Source organism: Chinchilla lanigera, unplaced genomic scaffold (assembly GCF_000276665.1).
Source record: "Chinchilla lanigera isolate Chin_1 unplaced genomic scaffold, ChiLan1.0 scaffold00002, whole genome shotgun sequence".
Classification (NCBI taxonomy): Eukaryota; Metazoa; Chordata; class Mammalia; order Rodentia; family Chinchillidae; genus Chinchilla; species Chinchilla lanigera.
In genome coordinates this window covers 19346909-19369930 of record NW_004955403.1, presented here as the reverse complement: position 1 = coordinate 19369930, position 23022 = coordinate 19346909, and the positions used below count along the sequence as shown (strand labels likewise).

General features: G+C 33.9%; 1 protein-coding gene across 1 annotated transcript in view; it reads left to right on the top strand.

The window, feature by feature from the left end:
- Positions 1-23022, top strand: part of Agps (alkylglycerone phosphate synthase) — a 128100-nt gene that overhangs the window by 11953 nt on the left and 93125 nt on the right. Inside the window, exons 2-5 of the mRNA XM_005373401.2 lie at positions 12829-12918; positions 16755-16845; positions 18848-18968; positions 19060-19134. Coding sequence (XP_005373458.1) covers positions 12829-12918; positions 16755-16845; positions 18848-18968; positions 19060-19134 — 377 coding nt within the window. The remainder of the gene's footprint in view (positions 1-12828; positions 12919-16754; positions 16846-18847; positions 18969-19059; positions 19135-23022) is intronic.

The window sequence follows — 23022 nt, the reverse complement described above, 5'->3', positions numbered from 1 at the left end:
AGGCAGAAATAAATGACATGTGCACATTTGGACTTAATTCTGAACAAGAATAAAAGACTGAAAATGTTGGCAGAAAGACTGTGTCATATTTGAATATATTTACATCTTATAATTTAGGAAAGCAGCTCTCCAGATAGAAATGAGGTGTTTTGGTCCTTAATGGGGGAATTAACATGACCACAGGAAGTCTATGGAACAGTGCTTAAACCTGCCTGAGTCTTTGGGATGATGAGGAGGGAGAGTTGAGGAAACTCAGATGTACTAATTCGTATTGCTATCAGTAAATACACTCCCTGCTATGTGATGGCTCCTACTCGCTGTTCATGCAAATCTTGCTACATGAGGTGATGTACTTTAAGGATTATGGTGTTAGTAATTTTTACACCAGCCAATATTTTTGAAGAAATTGGGAACATACTGTAAAATTGAATTTCACAATAAATATTTGTATACTAACCACCTAAATTTTACCATTAACACTAGATTTTGTGTTTGTCACATGCCTCCACCAATTTATTCTTTCCTCTGTTTAATATTAATCAGTGTTATTTCTGGTGCATTTAAAGTAAATTGGTAGCTTCATTTTGAAGTAAAACCTTTTCTCTATTTAGTATTAACCAGTGTTATTTCTGGTGCATTTTAAAGTAAATTCGTGGCTTCATTTTTGAAATGTTCACCTTTTTGTTCTTTTAGATTAGTTGCTCTTGATTTCCATTTGTCTGCTTTGTTTTCAGAAAGTACTTGTAACTTCAAAACTATTAGACTGCTTGTTTAAATTTGATTTTATTTTCAAGTTCTTACTTGGTTATTTCACCATTACTTTCACTTGATCTTAGCCCAGGGCTGGGGATATATCCAGTGGTATAAGCACTTGCCTGGCAAGCACAATGTCCTGAGTTTGATTCCCGGTACCAAAAAAAAAAAAAAAAAAAAAAAAATCTTAGCCAAAAGGCTGAAAAGCAATCACCATTATTTTCAGAAAGCACATACTTTTTAGTTTGCCATGCCTAGTCCCAGAGTTTCTACAATTGGTAACTTTGTGAAAAAGAAATTTTTGTGTTTCAGTGTGTGTGTTAATTGGAGCTATTTTTTTTTTTTTTTTTTTTTTGGTATTAATTTAAGCTAGGTTGAAGCAGACAGGAGGAATTAATTAATTAATTGTGCTAAGACTTGAACCCAGGGCTTTGTACATGCTAACCACGTACTCTACTGCTGAGCTACACTCCTGTCCTTGGGAGAATCTAAGAATACAGGGACACCAAGGAACCTAAGAATGGCACTTGTGAACTAGAGCTCAGAACCAGAAAACTATTAGATTTTTTTGTAGCATTACTTCTTGTTAATATCTGCTGTATGCTTGTTTAAATAGAACAGCTCTTTTTAGCTCCTCTGACTACAGGGTAGCTAATAAACTATAGCTCATGCGACCTCACTTTTCCAGGACATTCATGTAACACAAGTTGACTCTTCCTATTCCTGATACATGGCTTGACAAATCAACTAGGCTCAATTAGCTGTGATTCTCAAAACACTTTTTCTCCATTGCCATCAACGTAGATGAAATCTTAATTGTTTCAAATCTACCTTAGTCTTCTTTTCTTTATATTTGCTGCTTCACATATTTTCTGTTCCATCATCAGACCAGTCTTTGTTCTGGAAAGTGCAAATACTTGCTACCCACTGGTGCTGTGCTGCATTCTAACATTGCCAAAATGACTGACAGTCCAGTGGAGATATATAGATAGATATGTAGCAGATATAATATAGTAAATGCTATGATCAATGTGTACAGGAGGAGTCATAAATTCTTGAAAGATAGGGAAAGCTTTCTAGAAGTGACTTTTAGACTGGTTCTTCATGAATAAATGAGAGTTCCCTGGGGAACAGAAGTGTGTTGCCGACAAATGCAAAGACAAGCAGACAAAAGGGTAGGGTGTGTGTGAAGAACTGTGATAACTTTTCATGTGGCTGAGAATAACTGTTAAAGAGGGTGAAAATGTAGATTGGTGCTATGAGAAAGAATTGGGATTTCATCCATGCTGGGGAGTGATCACTGTTAGGTTTTTACTTTTCTTGGCAGCATGGAACCTGGAAAATACTGTTTTGATCTTGTTACATACTGTTTTCCTGTACTTTCTTGTGTATACTTAATGCTTCAGTCAAGTTTGAGCTGCTTATTAGGTGGGAAAATTCTTGTTTTTTTCTGCCTTTGCTTGATTTTGAGTTTCTACCATATCACAGGTAGAAACTCAAAATCAAGCAGAGGCAGAATATCACAAACAACTTTAGTTTAAATGCCACAACAAATCCTATCAGCTAGAGATGAACACTACTTTGCCTGAACTCTTGTAATGCCTTATGCTCTTTGGGTAACAGTTAGTGATTATTGTGAAATCATACTGTGGTAGTTAAGAATGTTGGAGTCAGACAACTATCATAGCTGTGTCATCCCATATTTGTGTGACCAAGGACAAATTATTGAGTATTTCTGGACCTGTTTTCTTGTGTTTTAAATGTGGGTAATGACAGCTATATCACAGGATTGATGTGTGAAGGAAATAGAATAATGATTATAAAACCCTTAGCTTTCTAGTATTGTATAATGCAGTGAACTTTTAGAAAGGAGTAGTAGGAATCCAATGCTGAAGTAGTTTCTGAAGGTGGAACCACAAGTAGGGAGGTATCAGTGGCAACAATAATATCTTAATAGAGAAAACAAATTGCTAGTAAATATCACTTTATGCAGTTTCAGGAGGAGAGGAAGAACGCAAGAATGAAGAGCATCAGAAGTTTCTCTGATTGCATTGCAGGCTAACAGTATCACACGTGGTGGTCACTGTTGTATGAGTTCTCATTTGGAATTCGCCTTGGTGACTCGGAGGAGTCTCGGCTCACTGTTGCACTATATTAAGTATGGCTTTAGTGACCACATATATTTGAACTTGAATAAACACATTCTTGTGCTAAACACTAGTTAATTGATAATTGTTTTATGCTTTGCAAGACTGATGTATACATTTGGAAGAGTCTTATAATTGATAAAATTTCTAAAAGTTGCATAAAAATATCATCACTAGATAACCCTTACTCCCTATTCCAGTATAGTCTTTGTAAAATTTGAGCATAGATCTGTGCTGCCTCCTACAACTCTATTTTCTGTTATCTCCTTTGTCTTACTTGTGCAGTGCGCCACTTTGCCCTCTTGTTATTGGGCATTGTTTTTTTCTTCTCAGACTCTACTCAGATCATCTTCTTCTGTAGTGTTGTAAGTTTAAAATTTCTCCTTTTTGTTTCTTTCTTTCAGTTCAGTATCCTGATTTTGGGATGGTTTTGATGAGAGTAACTGGATTTTAAATCACTTGTCAGTCTTAAGGCTTGGTGTCCCTTTGTGGCTGTGGGACAGATGAGGCTTCTGCTCTTCTCTTTTCCTCATGCCTTAAGGTAGTGTTTACACTGGGTATTCTGTAAATGCCCCTTATGGGAATTTCTGGGAGTACTTATTCATCAGCTGGGTCTAGGCTGGCATCCAGGATTCTGCTTTTAAAGTAAGTACCCAAGAAGTTTGAGATTACTGTACTGGTGGGTTCTGATTTTATTTATTCTCACCATCTTTGTGGGGTAGCACATCCCAGCTAGCTGTCACTTAAAGTAGAAGGGACTACTGTACTGCTCATTATTATTATTATTAAAGTAACAAAAGGATAGCTTGTACAATACAGTGTATACCAAGTGGGTGTGAATTTGAGTCTCGTTCTTTTGGGATCTTGCAGGTATGGGTGGTCTAACCCTGGAGACAGCAAGAAGAAGAACTCAGGCGTGATTTCCATAGTAAAATAACATACAGATTTTTGGTGGCACTCATTTTCTTTGGGTTCAGTGTTACAGTTTTTGCAAAGCTGTACCAGAAATGGCCTTTAGCCACTTACAGAGTGATCAGTTGAATACATTTATGATTCAGTTCCTTTTCCAATTGCTAGCAAGTAGGGTGGGAGCAGTGAAAGTGAACTGTCACTTTCTTAGAGAAAGAACTGTCACTTCTTAGAGAAAGTCTGAGGTAGTTGCTAAAATCACCATGTTAATTAGGTCACAAGTGGACAGTGAAGGGAACAAAATGATATTTTAAGTGCTGTCCAGGGAACACAAATGGTAAAGGGAAGATAAAGAGTTATCTTTCACTGAACCTACTCCCTCCTTTACGCTGATTTTGGTTGTGTTCCTTGTTATGCAGAGCAACACGTGAGGGTAGAGAATGGGATAGTAGTAGTAGAACTCATGGAATTCTTCCATATAAATGAAAGAAAGGATAGTAGTACCTTTCCAGGCCTTTTCAGTGGTGCATATCTGACTGTGTGCGCACTCACCTGCTGTGGCCCAAAATATTTATAATACGTTACTATGGGTGTATGTGACAGATAGTTTGTATTTCCAAAGACATTTTTCAAGCAGTAAGAAACTCCATTTGGTAGAATTTGGGGTAGTAAAAGGAGTTTAGGGATAAAGGAAGGTGCTCCAAGAGCCTCAAGTGAGCAGTGACTGACTGCCAGATTATTCAGCCATTGTGTGAGGCTGGCCTTGTTTTGCCATTCCCAGTCCTCCATTCTTTGACCCTCCACTTGTCCCTCTGTTTACAAGGTTTTTCTCCAAGTCTCTCCATTTCTATCTTTCATTTGCTTATCCATAACAAATATAATAGCAGTTGGATCTTTAAGACACAATTTTTGACCCTTGAATTCAAGTTTTGAAAAGCTTTTTTAAAGTACAAGTTTTTTGCAAATTATAAAAATTTAACTGTAGGTAGCTCAGTGTGTATTTGATTTGTTGTATGTTTGAAGCTGACTCATTTGTAATAGATTTCTGTCATTAAAAAAATTTGTAGCAATTGCTAAGAAGCCCAACAATGGATTTTATAACAAACTCATGGAATTCTTCCATATAAATGAAAGAAAGGATTGTTTTCACACAACATAGAAACTGCACCAAGGCTCAAGGGCTGAGCAGCATATCTGTGTCAGGTTCAGAGAGTAGTTAGCTGTACTTTTTAGTGCATGGCTTTGTTTGTGTGGGGTCCCTTTATTTTTATTTTCCTCAATTTCTGATTCCTAATTCCATCTGCCCCTCCCATGAATACTCATGAATATTCTTACATATGTGTTTCATAAAATGTGCAGTATTATTTATTGTGTATATTTTTAATTTGCTCATTTCTCTTTTTCTTTGTATTCACTGTTTTAAAAGTCTATGTTTCTGTATGTGTATCTATCTACCTCACTGCTTCTGAGCACTACATAATATTTCAAAGAATGCACTTTTCACTTTATATATTCATTCCTTTAGTGATGCTTCCAGCTACTCTTAAAGCTAGGGCTGTACCATCTATGTTCCCTTAAGGAGCAGTGTGTGAAATTTTCTGTAGTTTATATCTAGGCGTTGTAGTGGTGGGCCATAGAATAAGCATTACCTATGAGAGCTTAGTACATGGTATGTCTGTACATGTGGCTTTCTCTTCTTCATGTTCTTAGTAACACCTTTCTGTATAGTTAAATCTCATATTTAGAGCACTTTTACTGTCTCAGTGCCAAGAATTAGAAAAATTATTAATAATTTTTTTTTTTTTTGAGACGGAGTCTCACTGTGTAGTTTAGACTGGCTTGAACTCATGCATAGCCCAAGCTGGAAAATTGAATAATAATTTGTTACATCAAAGCTTAAGTTTTTATGGCAGTGATAGCTGAAACACAGTGCAAATATTGACAGAAGTTTGAAATTGTCAAAGTTTAAAGTGTGGTATTATACTGTGCAAGTTCTGTAAGGAAAAGGTTCATTGTCCAGAGGGTAAGAAGCCCGTCTAGAGACTTAACCTTGTCGTCAGTCTTCTAGTCAGTTGCCTTAGTTTCAGTGATCCCTCACCTATCACGTGAGTTACATTCCAGAGACCCTCATGATAGCTAAAAATCTGTGAAGCAGTGGTGTTATATTTATTTTATTATTTATATATATTTTAAAGCTTTATAAACCCCACACTCCTATAAACCTTTCCCACTCTCTCATTAACCTTTCCCACACTCATATAAACACTTCATATGCTCTTATATACTTTCTACACTCTTAAACCTACATAATTTTAACAACACGTAAAATTCTGTGTGGGTACTCTGTGTGCAGAGGACAAGGAGACATGCTGAATGTATCGGCACCGTGTGGGAGAGCAAACAAACTGATGCTATGGTCACTGAGCCAATCAGTGCCCAGGATATAGAACACAGTGCTATGGTTGGTCGCCCTCCATTCCATCAGTCAATAGTGTGCCGCGTACAATCTCATGTTGGCAAACTTGCACAAGCAGTAGTGGTGCACTACATTTCCATTGTGTGCAGTATGGCATTTATCTGCTGATGAAATACATACTGTATTTTATTTTGATTTAATGTTCTTTTAATATGTTTGCATTAACCTTTGAAATATTTTTTTTATATTGTTTTAAATTTTTTAGGCAAAAATAATTAAAATCATAAATATTATATAAATACCTATATCCCACAAAACCCTGCGATGTAGTGAAAACTCTGTGATACAGAATTAGATGTATTTTTAAAAAAAACCTGTGATACGGTGAAGCTGCAATAAGTGAATTGCGATATAGTGAGGGGCAACTGTACTTTCTCCTTGCTGGGACAAAATACCTGACACCTGTAAGTTAAAAGAGGAAAGATTTATTGTAACTCATAGTTTGTAGAAGTTTCAGTCCATAGTTGGGTCATTCAGAGGCAGGGCAGGGTGGCAGAGGGGCATGGCAAAGGAAAAACAGTCCATGGCAGGCGGACAGAAGGCAGCCAGCACAGGCCTTCCTTTCCCTTTTATCCCATCCAGGCTCCAGACTTTTAGGATAGTGCCACCTGCAGCTAGGGTGGTCCTCCCATTATCCACACCCAGAACTATGCTAAACCAGTGGACCAATTTAGTTGTCACACACCCTTAATCCATATTTACTACCCTAAATCGAGCCTCCTCCCACAAGTCCCACCTATGAGTGCATGGGGCTTTTAGGGGGACATCTAGATAAAAGCCGTAACACCAGTCATATTTAGGTAGTTGGATTTGTGCTAACTACCCTCATCAATGACCAAAGTTAACTAACAAGCCAGTAGACTAATTCATGATGAAAGATAAAATTGTTTCACCTCATAGTCATTTCAGTTGGCCTGTTTCTCTTTGTAAGAAATAAAAGTATAATCAGATGAAAGTAGCTTGGTGAATTTTATATTAGACAAGAGGAAATACTGCATGATTAGGTGTTGATAGTTGTTAAAACTATCAAAGCCTGACAGTATTCATTAATTTTCTAAGTCAAATGTGGCAATCTTGGAACCATAAGATATATAGTAACATTAATTATTTAAAACTTTTTTTTGGTGGGTTTTTTTTTTCCCCTAAAAGGATATATAAATTATTGCACTTATAACAAGGTATTTAAGTTAATTTTCCTAATTGGAAAGGAATTATTTATACCCACAGATTGAGGCAGTGCAGTGTACATTGTAAATTTAAGTTTTACTTGTTGAGTTTTTAGAAATTTGTAATACCTGTTGGCTAGACATACGATCTTTGCTATTTAAAAAAGCATCTACATTTTAAATTAAATTTAAAATAAAAATTTGCAAAGCACTTCCTTTCCAATTGGGCTTTTATATTTTTAATAAAAACTGAGCTTAAAATATTTTTTTAAACTAAAGAATCTAGTAAGAATAATATTTATAGGATATTTTTGTAACACAACTTCTCAAGACTATACGTTTTATTGATCAAGTCTTGATAACTTTGGCATCACTTTTTATTCCTTCACTTTCATGATTTCTTTTAGTTTATCCTGGTTTTGAGGTAAAAAAGTATATGATTTATTTTAATTGGCACAAAAATTGTTTTAAGAATTTTTTAAACTTCTGGATATTGAACTACCCTACCTATGGGATTGATTTGAACTTAATTGATATTGAGGTTGGTTAGCTAGAAATCCACCACTGAGGTTTAGGTTTCACGTTTGTTTCTACTTTTCAAAAATTCTTAGATCATATCATCTTTTTAAAATGTTTTTAAACTGACAAAAATTTAATTGTCATCTGAACTAAGTAGCAGAGTTTCTTTAAAATAGAATTTTATTAACTATTTTCAAAGTTATTATCTAACTGAATTTTTTTATTGTTAACTGATAATAAAGTAGGGTGAATCATTTTTCTTTTTCCTGTTTTTTAGTGACAAATACTGTAATTGGAAATAGTGATGGTAAAAACTGCATTTGTACCTAGATGCTTGCACTTCACTACTAGTAGAGGAGTAGAGTCTGATGATTAATCTGTTTGTAAAGAGACTTAAGAGGGAAGTCCCCTACTGTAAAACTAAAGGAAGGAATCTTAACAGTCTTAGTAATTATAAGGATAAATCTACATATTTAACTTAAAGACTATGCAAATAGCTCTGGGAAATACAAAAAATTAAAGAAGCACACCACATATATCATGGGAGAATACTGCCACCTTGTGTCTGTGTGATGCTATTTTATAAGTCTTCATTTTCTTTTGTTATACAAGCTGATGCAGTGCTTTTGCATCATTTGGTATCATAATCAATTGTGTAAAGGTATGATATGATTTGTTTTGCTTTTTTATGTGTAAAGTCAAGTCACCTTTTTTGTTTTGCAGTAGGAAGGGTCTTGTATTTTGAAGACATTAAATTTGGTGTAGTTAGCTCCAAGAATTGGAATGGCTGTAAATCATGGAAATGTAATTAGTAAATTATATTTCATAAATGTGAAGAGCATTTAGTCATGGAAAAAAAAGCAAAGAAGAAAACAATCTAATCTTTCTAGAAGTGTAATCTTAGTGGGTATTAATTGACATCTGGGAGTAGTTAAGCATTGCATTCTTCTTCTTGAATCTTACCTATAGTTAGGGTGCAGTTGCAGTGCTTTAGGATTATTTTAAATGGCAAAATTCATTACACTGTAGGGGAGGTATAGGTCATCTAGTCTATTGACATGGCCAATTCCTTCATTTAAAAATTTTTTTAGGGGGTCAGGTGCACAGTGACAATAACAGTCGTGTTTTGAAAATACTGATGTGGTGAAAAAAGGTCTCATAAGTTGTTTTGGTTACCTGGGGGGATGACTTCGTGAGGTTTCAGATATTCTCAGGAGATGAAGTCAAACTTGGATGCTCAGAGCTGCTTTAGCCATCGTTTTTTCTGGAGCAGTTTCTTTATTTGAAAAAGTAGTTGAACTGAGTGGTAAGAATCTTTTCAGCTTTAGAATTCTATACTGTATAAAGCTTTACTCCACTTTTAAAATGTTAGTGCTAGGGGCTGGGAATGAAGCTCCGTAGTAGAGTGCTTGCCTAGTGTGTGTGAGCCCCTGGTTTTGATCCCCGGCACCCCCTCTCCCCCCAAAAGATGTTAATGCAATGACCTTCAGTGTACTCACTATACTGTTATATATAGCAAGTTATTTTCAGATTTAGTTTAATCATAAGGTTATGTTTAACTATGACAGCATAAGTAATTTGAAGAGATACATGTGTATAAAATTTTAAAATCAGAAGTCTAGGAAATTTACCCATTTTCATCTAAAAATACCTCAGGTAATTGAAGACACCAGAAAATTTGTTTTGGGTAATTTAATATATGACTCTAAACCATCTATTGCTGTGTTGGGCCCAAATATGTTTCACATATCTACCTTCATCCTCTAGAATGACTACTAAAGTTGCCATAGATATGGTAGGGCCTGTATCATAAGTGTGTTAGCTTTCTGTTACTGTCATAACTACCTGAGAGGCAAATCAACTCAATAAGGGAAAAGGTTTATTTTGGCCCATAGTTTTGGAAGTTTCAGTCCGTGACTGATTGGCCCTGTTGCTTTGGGTTTGTGGTTAGTCTGTACATCATGGCAGACTGTATGGTGGCCTGAACTATTCGTCTCATTCCTGGGACAAAGAGAAAGGAAGACACCACAATTCCCATTTCAGGACATATCTCCTGGGGCCTGAGACCACCCCTAGGCTCTGTCTCTTAAAGGGGCCAATTACCCTCCTGATAACACCACAGCTTGGGGGCCAAACCTTTAAGATGTGGGCCTCTGAGGAATTTCCAGATCCAAAGTGTGGCAGTAAGGAAGAATTTTCTCATAGTAGTGAAAAAGAAGAAAAGGTGCATTGGCCTACACGTGAACAGTTGGAAATTCTTTCCGATACTTCTCAATTTGAAAATTTAAGGTCAAAGATTCTTTGCTTTGAAATCTCTTCTTTTCATAGTGTATGGCAGCAGATACTTGGCTTATCTTGATTCATTTCCTTATGGTGTGCTAAGAGTGTGCCCTTTTGACCACATTTAGCTTTTTACTTTGGAATCATCTAGGAATAATTTTTTCAAATTCTAGGGATAATTTTAAAGAAGATATTCTTCATTGTTATGCACACATGCCAAATTTAATATCTACTGAAACGATTTCCCAGTGCTTGGTTGTTGTGATATCAAAGCAGAATGACTACTTTGTTAGTTTTGCATTTATTTTGTATAATGCCAAACTACTATTTGGTAAAATAAAATTTAAAAAACCCTCATGATGCATGTTTAAATTCACTAAATAGGGCTGGGAATTTACCTCAGTGGCACAACGCCTGTCTGGCAAGCGCGAGGTCGTGAATTCGATTCCTGGTACCGGGGGAAAAAAACCAAAAAAAAATATTCACTAATAAAATATGTTCACATGTAAAAATCTGTGGATGTATTCAAAAACATTAAGTAAAGTTGTTGATTTATTAAAATATACATTATCCTAATGTAAATCATTATGGAAATATAATTAGTAAATTATTTTTCATAAATGTGAGAGCATTTAGTCAGGATAAAAAGCAAAGAAGAGGATAATCTAATCTTTTCAGAAGTGTAATCTTTGTGGGTATGGCAGTGTGCTCCTGTAGTCCTAGCACTCTGGGAGGTTAAGGCAGGAGGATCATAAGTTTTAGCAACTTGGCAAGACCCTGTCTCAAAGTAAAAAATAAAACCAAAAAGAGCTAGGTATGTAGCTCAGTGCAAAGGCCCTGAGTTCATTTCCTAACACACACACACACACACACAGTCTATGGAAATGATTGTGTCAGTGGTGATATTAGTTATGAGATTTTCCTGAAGAGATTTTTCTGAAAGTTTGCTTCCAAAACCTCTCTCTTCTATGCAGTAGGAATGTTTTGGGATGAGAACAAAATACTGGGCATTAGTTCATAACTGACTCATCCACAGTCTAGTCTCTGGATTGTTATTCTTGAAATATTTTGAATAGTTTGTTTTTATATGGGACTGTACGTTTATAGTATGGGGATTCTAATTTTTTTTTTTTTTTGGTTTTTCTCCGGTACCGGGAACCGAACTCACGACCTTGCACTTGCCAGGCAGGTGCTTTTGCCTCTGAGCTAAATCCCCAGGCCCTGGGGATTCTAATTTTAAAGAACATTGTAGTTTCTTTGTCTCAGTTTTATATGTAGATTGAGATTTTAGTACATATTTAATTACTTGGATCTGGTTCAGTTGTTTTATGTTCATGTTCCACTTGTTTGAAAAGCCTTTGAACAAGAATTATGATTGTAATAAATTTACTTGTCAATTATTATTTACTTCCTTGAGGATTATGAAAATTGGAAGAACACTTTCTAATGAGTGCATCTTTGTTCATTTTGAATTTTTTTTAAGAGTTGAGGTGTCTAGTGAGGTATGATGGCATGTATCACTGCACCTGCTATTTTAAAGTTTTAATGCATTGAATAACTTTAAGGATAGAGAACAGTTTTCGTCAAGTTATTTTCATCACAAACTGCATTGTTGAATTTGTAGTGAGAAAACTTACCACCAGAGTTTCTTTCGGTAGCCAAGATCACAGTAGGGTATGATGTGAAAACATGTAATAAAAGCTGACACCATATTTCAGTGTGACCGCTTACTGTGTTTGCACAAGTGCCGACGTTTCTGTTTCTATGTGATGTGCAAGATTGAATGACTGAGGCACTGATTTTGATGAAATTGACTTTTAAAACTATGAAGTATTTGTACTTTAGAAGTTAAAGACAACATATTTTGGAATACTGACAATTGGTGTAGTATAAACTGTTGTGATACACAGATCAAGGTAGAGATTGGTAGGTATATGGAGGTTGAAGTATTTCCCATCACTGAGATTTTTAATGTTTATTAAATGTTTCTACTACTCGTGAACCTACCTTGTAAATGGGCTGTCATTATAGCAGAAGATTAACAACTGTGATTTTTTGTTTAATGTGTATAAAATTTTGTTTTCTGTTCAAGTGAATTCTTAGTTTTTTTTTTGTTGTTGTTTGGTTTTTTTTTTTTTTTGGTACCAGGAATCAAACTCACGACCTTGTGCTTGCCAGGCAGGCGCTGTGCCACTGAGCTAAATCCCCAGCCCCCGAATTCTTAGTTTTAATTGTAAAATTTTAGGGGGACATCCTGAAATTTAAACTTAATAACATGTACAAAATGAAACATTTGAACTCTTAAGAATATCATCTTTCTTTTTCATCTTTTTCTTTTAAATGTATAAAACCTCTTGGCTGTAGCCCTCTATGATGCATGTGTGGCTTATCAGAATGATCCTTTATTTAGAAATATTATTAATATGTAGCTATTTTAGTATGTGTTGATTGTATTCAAATGGTATTGTATTAGTGGGCATAAGGCCTTTTAAATAATTGTGAAAGTTAATATTCAATAATGTACTCTTGTTTTGCAGTCTTTAGCATAGGTCTTATTTATGTATTTTCTTCTCATTAGGCAAGAAGTCATGAAATGGAATGGATGGGGATATAATGATTCCAAGTTCTTCTTAAATAAAAAGGGCCAAGTTGAGTTGACTGGGAAAAGGTAACCCTGGTTTGTTTATTCCTTTTCTTCTTCTCTCTTTCTATAAAAATTTTTTAAACATAAAAATAGAATAATGAGAATGATATGACTCCTTCATTTAAAAATTATCAGTATTTTGCTGTAATACCTTTTTTTCTGTAATGTTTTAAATTCTGGCATTGTCACGATCATTGCAAATACATGTATGTTTAAAGAAAAATAAGGATCCAATACAACCAATGATATAATGCTATTATACTTCCAACATAGTGAACATTTTATAATATCTAACTGTTCAAACTGTATTCACATTCTGCTAATTCTTTCACAAATGTCTTTTATAGATAATTTATTTGAATCAGGATACAAGCATGATCTATAGCCACCTTACTACTCAATCTCCATGCATCTGATTTATTGAAAGTAGCTTCATATTTAAGTGCGGTAATTTACATCTAAGTGTGGATTCTTTATGAATATAAATAGTATTTTAAAAATTAGTTTCTGAGATATATGAAGGAAGAAATGATGAAGAAAGATGTCTTTTGATAGTTTTACATTTCTGAAATGTTTTTAGTAATGTGTTGATAAAATTATAAAGGCTATGTAACTTGAAAGGGCAGTTAGTATAAATATGTCATGCTTGAATACTGGCTCTAAAAAAGAAATTAAAAATTGAGACTAAGTGAAAAATTGGATCAAATGAGTTGTGAGTCTCTTTTATTATTACACTTTGATTTAATATCTTTTGGGCATTAATATGCTTAGGTTAATTTTTAAAAAGTTGTATGGTATATTACTATGTTAAAATGTCAGCAGGGAAAGTTTTTTTTAAAAGTTACTTCCTTTTACTTGCAATATAACTGTTCCATTTTTCTGACTGATATGTATTATTTTTTTACCTGGAGTAAAACATCAGGAATATAATTAGAAACTAATTTTAATGTATGAAGATATACCTTGATATTTGTTTTTAGTAGGAAAAATAGATATTATGCATGTTCTCTTTTCCATCTTTATAAATATCTGGGCAAAATGCAGATAGAGACTTAGTTGAGAAATTTTGTAACTGAGGTAGAAGCAAGGGATTTCTGGTTAAACTTAAATTTGCCAGTGGTCTGAATCTTAAATGTTTTATGTTTTAAATAGAATAATGTGGAAAGCATTAGACACTTACCAGTATAAAGCATGATTTTTCAGTCTTTTGGAGAAAAATAAATCTTCTGAACTTAGAAAACCAGGTGTCTCTCCTATGGACAGTTGCTTATTTGTCTTTCCTAGGATCTTTTGAAGGTATAGTATTTCTACTGTTTCTAAGGAAACAGGTCATCACTTGTATTTTATTTAGCACAATATCGTTAAAAGCATAAGATGCCTGTAGTCCTCTGTCAAGTACTCTAGGTAATCTGTTGGTTTATAGAAGTATACTGTAGTGAGTGATTAGTCACAGAAAATATTACAGATAACTACACCTTAATAGGTGCAGTAGTTTCAGAATGTAGTTCTTATTTTAGATGTTCTGGCACTTGATTTATCAATTCTCCAAGAGGAGATCAGCCTGTTGAGAACTGACACATGGACCATATTTCTGAGAATGCTTTACAAAATAGAGTCTCAGTGTATTCCTTTATGATTAGATTATTCCTATTTCAGGACTATCCCTATTATCACAGCAAAATTTGAAATTCATGTATTATTTGGAGAATATGAATTCAGAACAGAGGATTTGATGGTCCTGGTAGAGATTTTTATCCAGGCAATAATAGAACCAGAGAATTTATCTGTTAATTTTAGACATTAGAAGATCTCTGCCTCTGCCAGTCTTACCAGAATGGATTCCTTAGAAGGCTTCGTTTTTTTGCAACTTGACTCAAGTCAGAATCAGTGGGAGAGAGGAAGAATCTGGGTGCTTCTGCTTCTAAGAGCATGCAAGGGAGATCAGGAAAGTTGAATAATAGCTGGTATATTCACTTCAATGGAAGATAATCTTTGCCTCCTGGGACTTATATGCTCTAACGTTAAATATCAAGTATACAAACAATTTAATAACTAAAACTAAATACTTAATAGTATTCAGTTTGCATTTTGGTGTTGTTATAAGTGCCGTTACTGCCTTGTTACAGACAGGATAATAAACCGAATTGAATCGAATCATTGCTTGTCTAACTCTAGTTTGTTTCCTGGGTGTGATGAATAAATCAGTAGGCTGCTTTGATTTTTGTTAGAAAACGTTTGCAAACTTTCTTTTTGGAAGTCTTAGGGATTGAACCCTGGCCTCATCTATCTTAGGCAAGTGCTCTGCCCCTGTGCTACGTCCTCAGCACACCTGAGTTGTTTTGGAACCAGAAAGAAGTGGAGGAGTCTCTCTTCCTTTCTCCACTTGAAACACATTCAGCAAAACAAATTAAAAACAGTATGAGGAGGACGTAAACTGCTTCTTGAAAAAAATTAAATTTGACTTTATCATATACAGTGTACACAGATCTACTCCATGGATTGTAGACCCGAAACTAACACTATAAAACTCCTAGCACAGAATTCTTTCTGAGTTTGAGGTGAGCAAAAAGCAGCGAACAAAAAGTATTAACTCTAAAAGAATAAAATAACAACCATAAAATGGTACTAAAAGATACCTATAAGAAAAGAAAAAAGCAAGTCACAGAGTAAGAAAAATGTTCAGTAATACAGCTGATTTTTAAATACATGACCAGTTCTGATACCTCAGGAAGAAAATAAAAATAACCCTATAAAAAAAAATGACCGAAAAACCTTAAGTGGGCATACAAAAACAGAGAATATCCAAATGGACAATAAACATGTAAATAGATGTTTAATATCATAAGTAATTAGCAAAGTTCAAATTAAAACTGAAATGACATACCAAAAAAAAAACCTGTTCCAATTACAGAATTTCTGTTTTGTTCATTTTTTAAGATACATTGCTATTCTGTCATTCACCAGAAGAATATTTTTTCCTTTAGTCCTTTGCCTAGTTATTATAGCTGCTGTAAAGTTCGGTGTGCTGTTTCCACTATCTTGGGTCATCTTTGTGTCATTAAATGCCCCTTTTCTGAATTATGGATCCCATTTTCTTGTTTATTCATGTGTAGTAATTTTGGAGTGTATCCTGGATATTGTGATTGTTATGTTGTAGAAACTCGGGATTGTTACATTGTTCTGAAGAGGCTTTTCTTTTTTTAAATCAAACAGTTAATGATTGACCTCACCCTGAATATTCTGTCCCTTTATAGTGGCCAGCAGCTGAATTGTCTGTTCAGTTCTTTTAAGTTTAGCCAGTTTGTTTGGAAGACTCCAGTACTTTATGTGTGTACAGTACTTTATGCACACGATTCAGGGTCAGCCAGGCATTTGGATAAAATTGATATCGGTCCCTCTCCAACTGTCTGGTTTCCTTCGATGCGTTCCAGATGCTATTGTTGACTTCAAACACTCTCCTGTTTTTTTAAGCCAGGAAAACTTGGGTTTTCAGTATTTTTATTACCTTTTTTTGGCACCAGCTGGGACTTTGCCTCAGACTAACAGCTGTTTAAAAAAAAACAAAACTGGAAACTCACATAATGTTTTTTCCTTTTTCTAAAAGTAGTACAGCTTATTCCTCCTATTTTTGCCTGCTCTTGGTCTGTCTATACTGTTTTTAGATAGCTGGGTTCTGTTTTATTTTTGTGCAGAGTTTATAGTTACATCTGAGAAGCTTACATCAATAGGAACTTCTTGGTCATTGAAACAGAATCTAAATTTCAGTTAGTTTAAATTCTTGGTCTTGGGAAGCAGAATCTAAGTTTCAAATTTAAATGAAAATACTATTTTCTAATATTCTTATCTTTTTTGTACCCTAGGTACCCTCTTAGTGGTGTAGCTTTACCAACTCTTAAAGATTGGATCCAAAATACCTTTGGAACAACTCTGGACCATAAAACTACCTCTAAAGTAAGTAAATAAGAATGATTACTATCAAGCTTACCTGTGTTTTTCTTCCCAAATTAATTAGATTTATCTTTGTGATTTGTTATGTTTGCTCTAATATGGTTGTCATGGGCTTTTATTATGAAGCCTATTAATTTATGTTGGTTTTGTTAGGTTTCTGGGTATAGTTTTTTAGTGTTACAGATCTTTTGCTGATTTCAGAATTTTTATGATATTTATTTGGCATAATTTTTAAAATCATCTTTGATCTTTGGCTATGTTAATTTAAGAAGTGGGAATAATAACTGTTTTACCCCCTTACGGGATAGTAGTGAAGTACAGATTAATCTGTGAGAGTACTTTGTTACAAAAAATATTTAAATGATAGCAAATATTTTAAAATAATAGATTGACAGTAATGTAGGATAAATGTAGAATACTTTAAAATAAAAATGTAATGCTACATTTACTATGTTAGAACACTTGAAATATTTGAAGATTTAAAAATAAAAATTTGATTAGAATACGGATGATAAAAGAATTTTAGTTGGGTTTCATGGCTACACTTTTCTGAAAGTGGGATTAAAAACTAAATTGTATATGTATCATACCAATGGGATATTTAGTTTTTTGTATTGTTCTCCTTTTTATTGTTTTGCTCTTTGTAATATTTTCTGACTGTCTCTCAAACTGCATATAAGTTCCATGAGCTCAGCGGCTATGTCTTCCATGGTATTTTCCACTCTATCCAACATGGTACTAGGAGGGATTGATAGTCAAAGAATACTTGTAGATTTTCTTTTAAATGTATAGTTACCTTAGCCTATTAAGAAAATAAAACTAAGTAACTAATTCCTGTCCCCTTAAAGTAAATTCTTACAACTTTTCTTGTCTTTTATCATCTTGTGAATTCTTTTTCTCTTTCATCTATTTATGATAACTTTTTGACATTAATATAATCGATACAGTGTAGTCACAGTTTTCACTAGTATTAGCTTTTGAGTCCTTTTCATTTTTTTTTATAATTTAAGATATTAATTGTACACTTTGTTGGAGTTCTTTTGGTCATTTCCTTCTACTACAGGATATTTCTATGAGGTCAAGATTTCTTTTTTTCTGTTTGACTCATTCCTGTATCCTTAGTACCTAGTTTATAGTATAGCAAGCACTCAATAAATGTTTATTATATGAATGAATATAGTACCTCAGTAAGAATCTAAGCTCTTATAGAAATATCATATATTTTTTCTTATATATACTTCTTTCTTTTCCCAGATACTGTACCATAGCTTTTTTTGTGAAAGATGCTTTTAGGTACTTTTTCATACACGTACACATACACATACACATACACAGACACACACAATAGCGTATATCACCTACTTTCCTTATAGTAGCCATTCATATTTGGTGATGATAATTTCATTTAACAGTGAGGAAATCAAGGCTGATAGAAGTTGAGTCAGCCCAGTGTCACATGGTTTTAACTTTGAAATTTAGATTTCCAGATAGCTGTTAGATGAAATTAAGTATGAAGTTCATAAGTTTTAAAGCCTATAAAAAAGTTTTATGACTTAATATAAAACTTGGTATTAATCATTTTAAAATGGCTATTGAAGAATAAGAAATGGTAAAATTTATCTACAGGTAAAAAAGTAGGTAATGCAAATCACAGGTAGGTTTTTTCCCCAGTCTTCTTAATCTAAAATTGAAAATTTGAGACTTTGCTATCTTACCCATTCTTGATTGCAGTTTTGATTGCAAAATAATGACAGCGTGGACCATAGAAGCAAAGAGAAAGCACAGGGCCTCTATAACTTATGTTATAGGATATGATTAACCAGATCTTTTATATTCTGTAATTTGCTACTGTCACAAAGTTGACTTGTGTGCATTACTTGATATTTTCCTGTTTCTGTCTTTGAATGTAAAAAAGAAATCTATATCATACAGTCATTTTCCTTAACAGGGGTATTCAAAATTTATATTCTAGAAATAAAGCAAAGAAACTACTTTTATTTTTTAGGCATCCTTAAATCCTAGTGATACACCTCCTTCTATTGTAAATGAAGATTTTCTTCGTGAACTTAAAGAAACCAATATTTCATATTCACAAGAGGCAGATGATCGAGTATTTAGAGCTCATGGTAAGCTATTTCACATTATATTATATTTACTTTTAATTAAAAACATTTTCTCTAAGTTTTTGCATTTTTCTTTTTTCAAACCACAAAACAGGTCATTGTCTTCATGAGATATTTTTGCTCAGGGAAGGAATATTTCAGCGAATTCCAGATATAGTTTTATGGCCAAGTAAGTTGCTTTTTTTCTTTGTATCATTAAACTAGTATTGTTAAATCTCAGGTAGAGGTAGTATTGGAAATACACACTTGGTAACATATATCATAAAAAATATCAGTAGCTATAACTTGAAGAGTTTATCAAAATTCGTAAAGCCTTTTTAAATTTTTATTTTTAAAGTTTATGATTGCACATTTATTATTATTATTGTACACCCATAGTATATGGGTTTCATTATGACATTTTCATACATGCATATCATAATCTTTGATCTGATGGAACTCTTTTTTGATCTGATTGTCCTGAGCTGTTAGTTTTAAGGATTGATTTTGTTGTTGACAATTAAGTCTTCATGTTTGTAAATAATTGTATTTGGAGATCAGTAGAAAAATATATTTTTGGTTAATTTTGAAGCTTAATGATATATATATCAAATTAAGATATATTCAGATATACAGAATTAATTAACTAATTGGGTTTCTTTAAACAAATAGTAATTTGTTAACATTAGCTTGGGTTTAAAGGCAGAGTTAAATGGTAAAACAAATTTTTTTTTGTCTTTTTGAGACAGGGTCTTACTATACAGTTCAGGCTAGTCTTGAACTCACTTTGTAGCCCAGACTGGCCTCAAACTCACAATGATCCTTCTGCCTCAGTCTCCTGAGTGCTGGGATTATAGGTGTGCGCCACCACTCCCGGCAGCAAGTTGTTTTGAACGAATGTATATTTACATATTTACTGCCTTTGAAATGAATAAGTTTGAGAAATTTGGATTTGGCTTGAGGTAGAAGATGGATGAGCTTTCTGTTGTTATTTTGGTCTTTGTACTATTAGACACTATACAGATTTTTTCTAAAAACTCATCTTTTTTAGCAGGTAATTTAAAGCAGGACAGGTATACTGTTCCTTACTATGATTACATTTTTTAAAAAGTTCCACTGATTTTCTGATCCTTTTTCTCTTTAGATCTTCCTCTTCAGAGTATGTAGAGTATTTTATTTTTTAAAAATACTGGTCATTCGTGAACTCTCTGATCTTAGATAAGATTTTTCAACTTTGTAGGGAGTACTTGAGGGAAAAAATATACTTAAATATGGTGATACAGGGAAGGTAAGATAACAGGAAGTATATCCAAGAGCATATGCAAAAAAGGTGAAATCTAGTTTCCTGATACTTGAGATGTATATTCTCCTGCACGTTTGGTAGTTACAAGTTTTTTGTCTCTGTTTAATATAGAAATTTAGTTGTTCATAAGAGAAAATACCATGAAATAGAAGTAATATTTTTGTTTGCCTGCTTATTTTTTAGTGTTTTTAGGCTACTTCTCTAAAAGGACTTGGAGAAAGTTTATCCATTTTTTTAACTGGAAAACAATAAAGTGAAACTTAACAATTTTCGTTTCCCGCAGAAAATAAACTGTCCTTTGATATAATTTGAAAACTTTCAAGTGTGCCTTTTAGGTATTTTCTTCATGTTTGAATATTAAAATACTGAGAGAATACCATGGTCTGTGTCTTATTTTAAGAAATCCGAAAAAATATTTTTTAAAATTCTGTATTTGGGAAAAAGATGAAGTTAACCACTTATTATAAAAAATTTTTATGCTTTGTGAAATCCTCATTTGATTTTCTTTAAAATTTTTTTTTCCATACCAACTTCCACTTCAGTCCCTTTACCCAGTGCGTATGTGAGTTGTTACAATAGCTTTAAAGGTTTTCATGTCTCAAGTTTTTTGGCCCTTACAGTCTCTCCTCCACTCTTGGGTGATGGATTTTTGTGAAAAAAATTCTTTCACTGTCTTTTTTCATACTTTAAAAATCTACAAAATAAATGGTGTATTTATTACTAGATGAATCAAATTTATGATTTCATTCTGTTGAATCTCCTAGTAAAAAGACCTCTTAGAAATAGTTTGTTTCCTGTTATGTTATCAGTTTGCTGAGGCCCTTATTTAACTTTATTGTAAATTTTCTATTATGATGAAATCCAAATTTTCCTTTGCATGAGGCCAATTTTAAAAATTTTTTATTTTATTGGTACATTTTAGATGTACACAATGATATAACATTCATCATAGGGAATTTGTAACTGTACATGATCTTGCTTTTTTTTTTTTCCCCTATTTCACTCCCCTCCCTTCAAACTGAGGGCAATTTTTAAAGCAATGTATTTTGAGACAGTGTGGCAATTTAAAGCAATTCCCTTGAGTGGAGGTAGCTGTCCCATCTTGCATTTGAATATAAACATACCACTCCCATCCCCAGGGAAATTTGTTGTTGTTGACTTTAATCTGCATCTGTGTTCTATATATTGCTTTAATAGGATAGATATATAGGATTTAAGAATTAACACTTTCAATATATGTAACTTCTCTGCTTTGAGATCATCCTTAAAGCAGGATTTTCACCTTTATGACATTTGTCCAGCATAGATATATTAGTTTCTTTGCTTGTCACTGAGGCACATTGCCGGACACCCACAAGTTAAAGGAGCAGATGTTTATTTTAGCTGACAGTTTATAGAGGTTTCAGTCCATAGTAGGCTGGCTCCAAGGCAGGTTAGCATGGCAGGGTGTAGAGGAGAACAGTTCATGGCATAGCATGTAAGAAGCAGCAAGAAGCACAGCAGCAAGCCTTCCTTTCCCTTTTATCCCATTCAGGCTACATGCTTATTGGTTGGGACCACCCATACCCAGGGTGGGCCTTCCCATTATCTATGCTTAGAACTGTGTTCAACCAATCACTGGACTAATTTAGTTATCACACTCTTAATCTGTATTCACACACCCTGAATCTAGCCACTTCTGAAAAACCCTAGTGATGAGCTCATGAGGCTCTAGAGGATATCTACATACAAGCTACAGCAGTACTTTAACTTTAGTCTGGCTAGATGGTTAGTCTTTCATATAATACATGTTTTTCATGGTAGGTATGCTTAGCAGACTTAAAATTTTCTTCAGCAATAGAATGTTTTAGAAATTGCTTCACTTATTTTAATACTTACGCATAATTTTCGGTGACTTAATTTCTAGAATTTCAGGCCTGTGAAGATACAGACTAGTTACTATTCTAGATACTGAGGATAACAGTGAGCAAACCACAGAAATCCCTGAATCCCTGTTCTCAGGTGCCTTAGGATTTAGTGGGGGGAACAAACAAATACATCATGTTTTGATAGTGATAAAAATAAATAATGCAAGAAGGTACAATGGAAAAGAGTGGATGGTGGGTAGGATGGGTTGTGATGTTTAAGATAAAATGTTCAGGGATGGATGTCTTTTGGTTAGGTGATACTAAAATGTAGTTTTGCCTTTTAGAGATCTTTAACACATAAATTCTAGTGTTTTTGTTAAGTAATGCATAATTCATGAAATTTTTTACTACATATAGTAAGCTTTAAAAGAATAATCTGAAAGCTTGCAAAAGAATATCATAAAAAACTAGAATGTGTTGGGAGTGTGGCTCAGTGGTAAATGTGTGTTTAGCATATGTGAAATCCTGGGTTTTATCCATAGCACCCCCCCCCCGAAAAAGGTTAAATGACATGTATTTCTAGCTTTATGCAAACTGAGAAATAATAACAACTTTCTTTCTTTTTCTTTTTTTTTTTGTCTTTTTGAGACAGAGTCTCGCGGTGCAGTTCAGGCTGTGCTTGAGCTCACTTTGTAGCCCAGGCTGGTCTCGAACTTGCAGTGATCCTCCTGCCTCAGCCTCCCAAGTGTTGGGATTATGGGCATGCGCCACCACGCCTGGCAATAACAACATTTATACAGCATTATTTTTGCTCTCATAAATGTACATTAGTATGTCTAGTTTCCTTAGCGTCTATATTTCTTTGCCAGGATCCTCGCAATAGTACTGGACTTTAACATAATCCATAGTCTATATATATATATATATA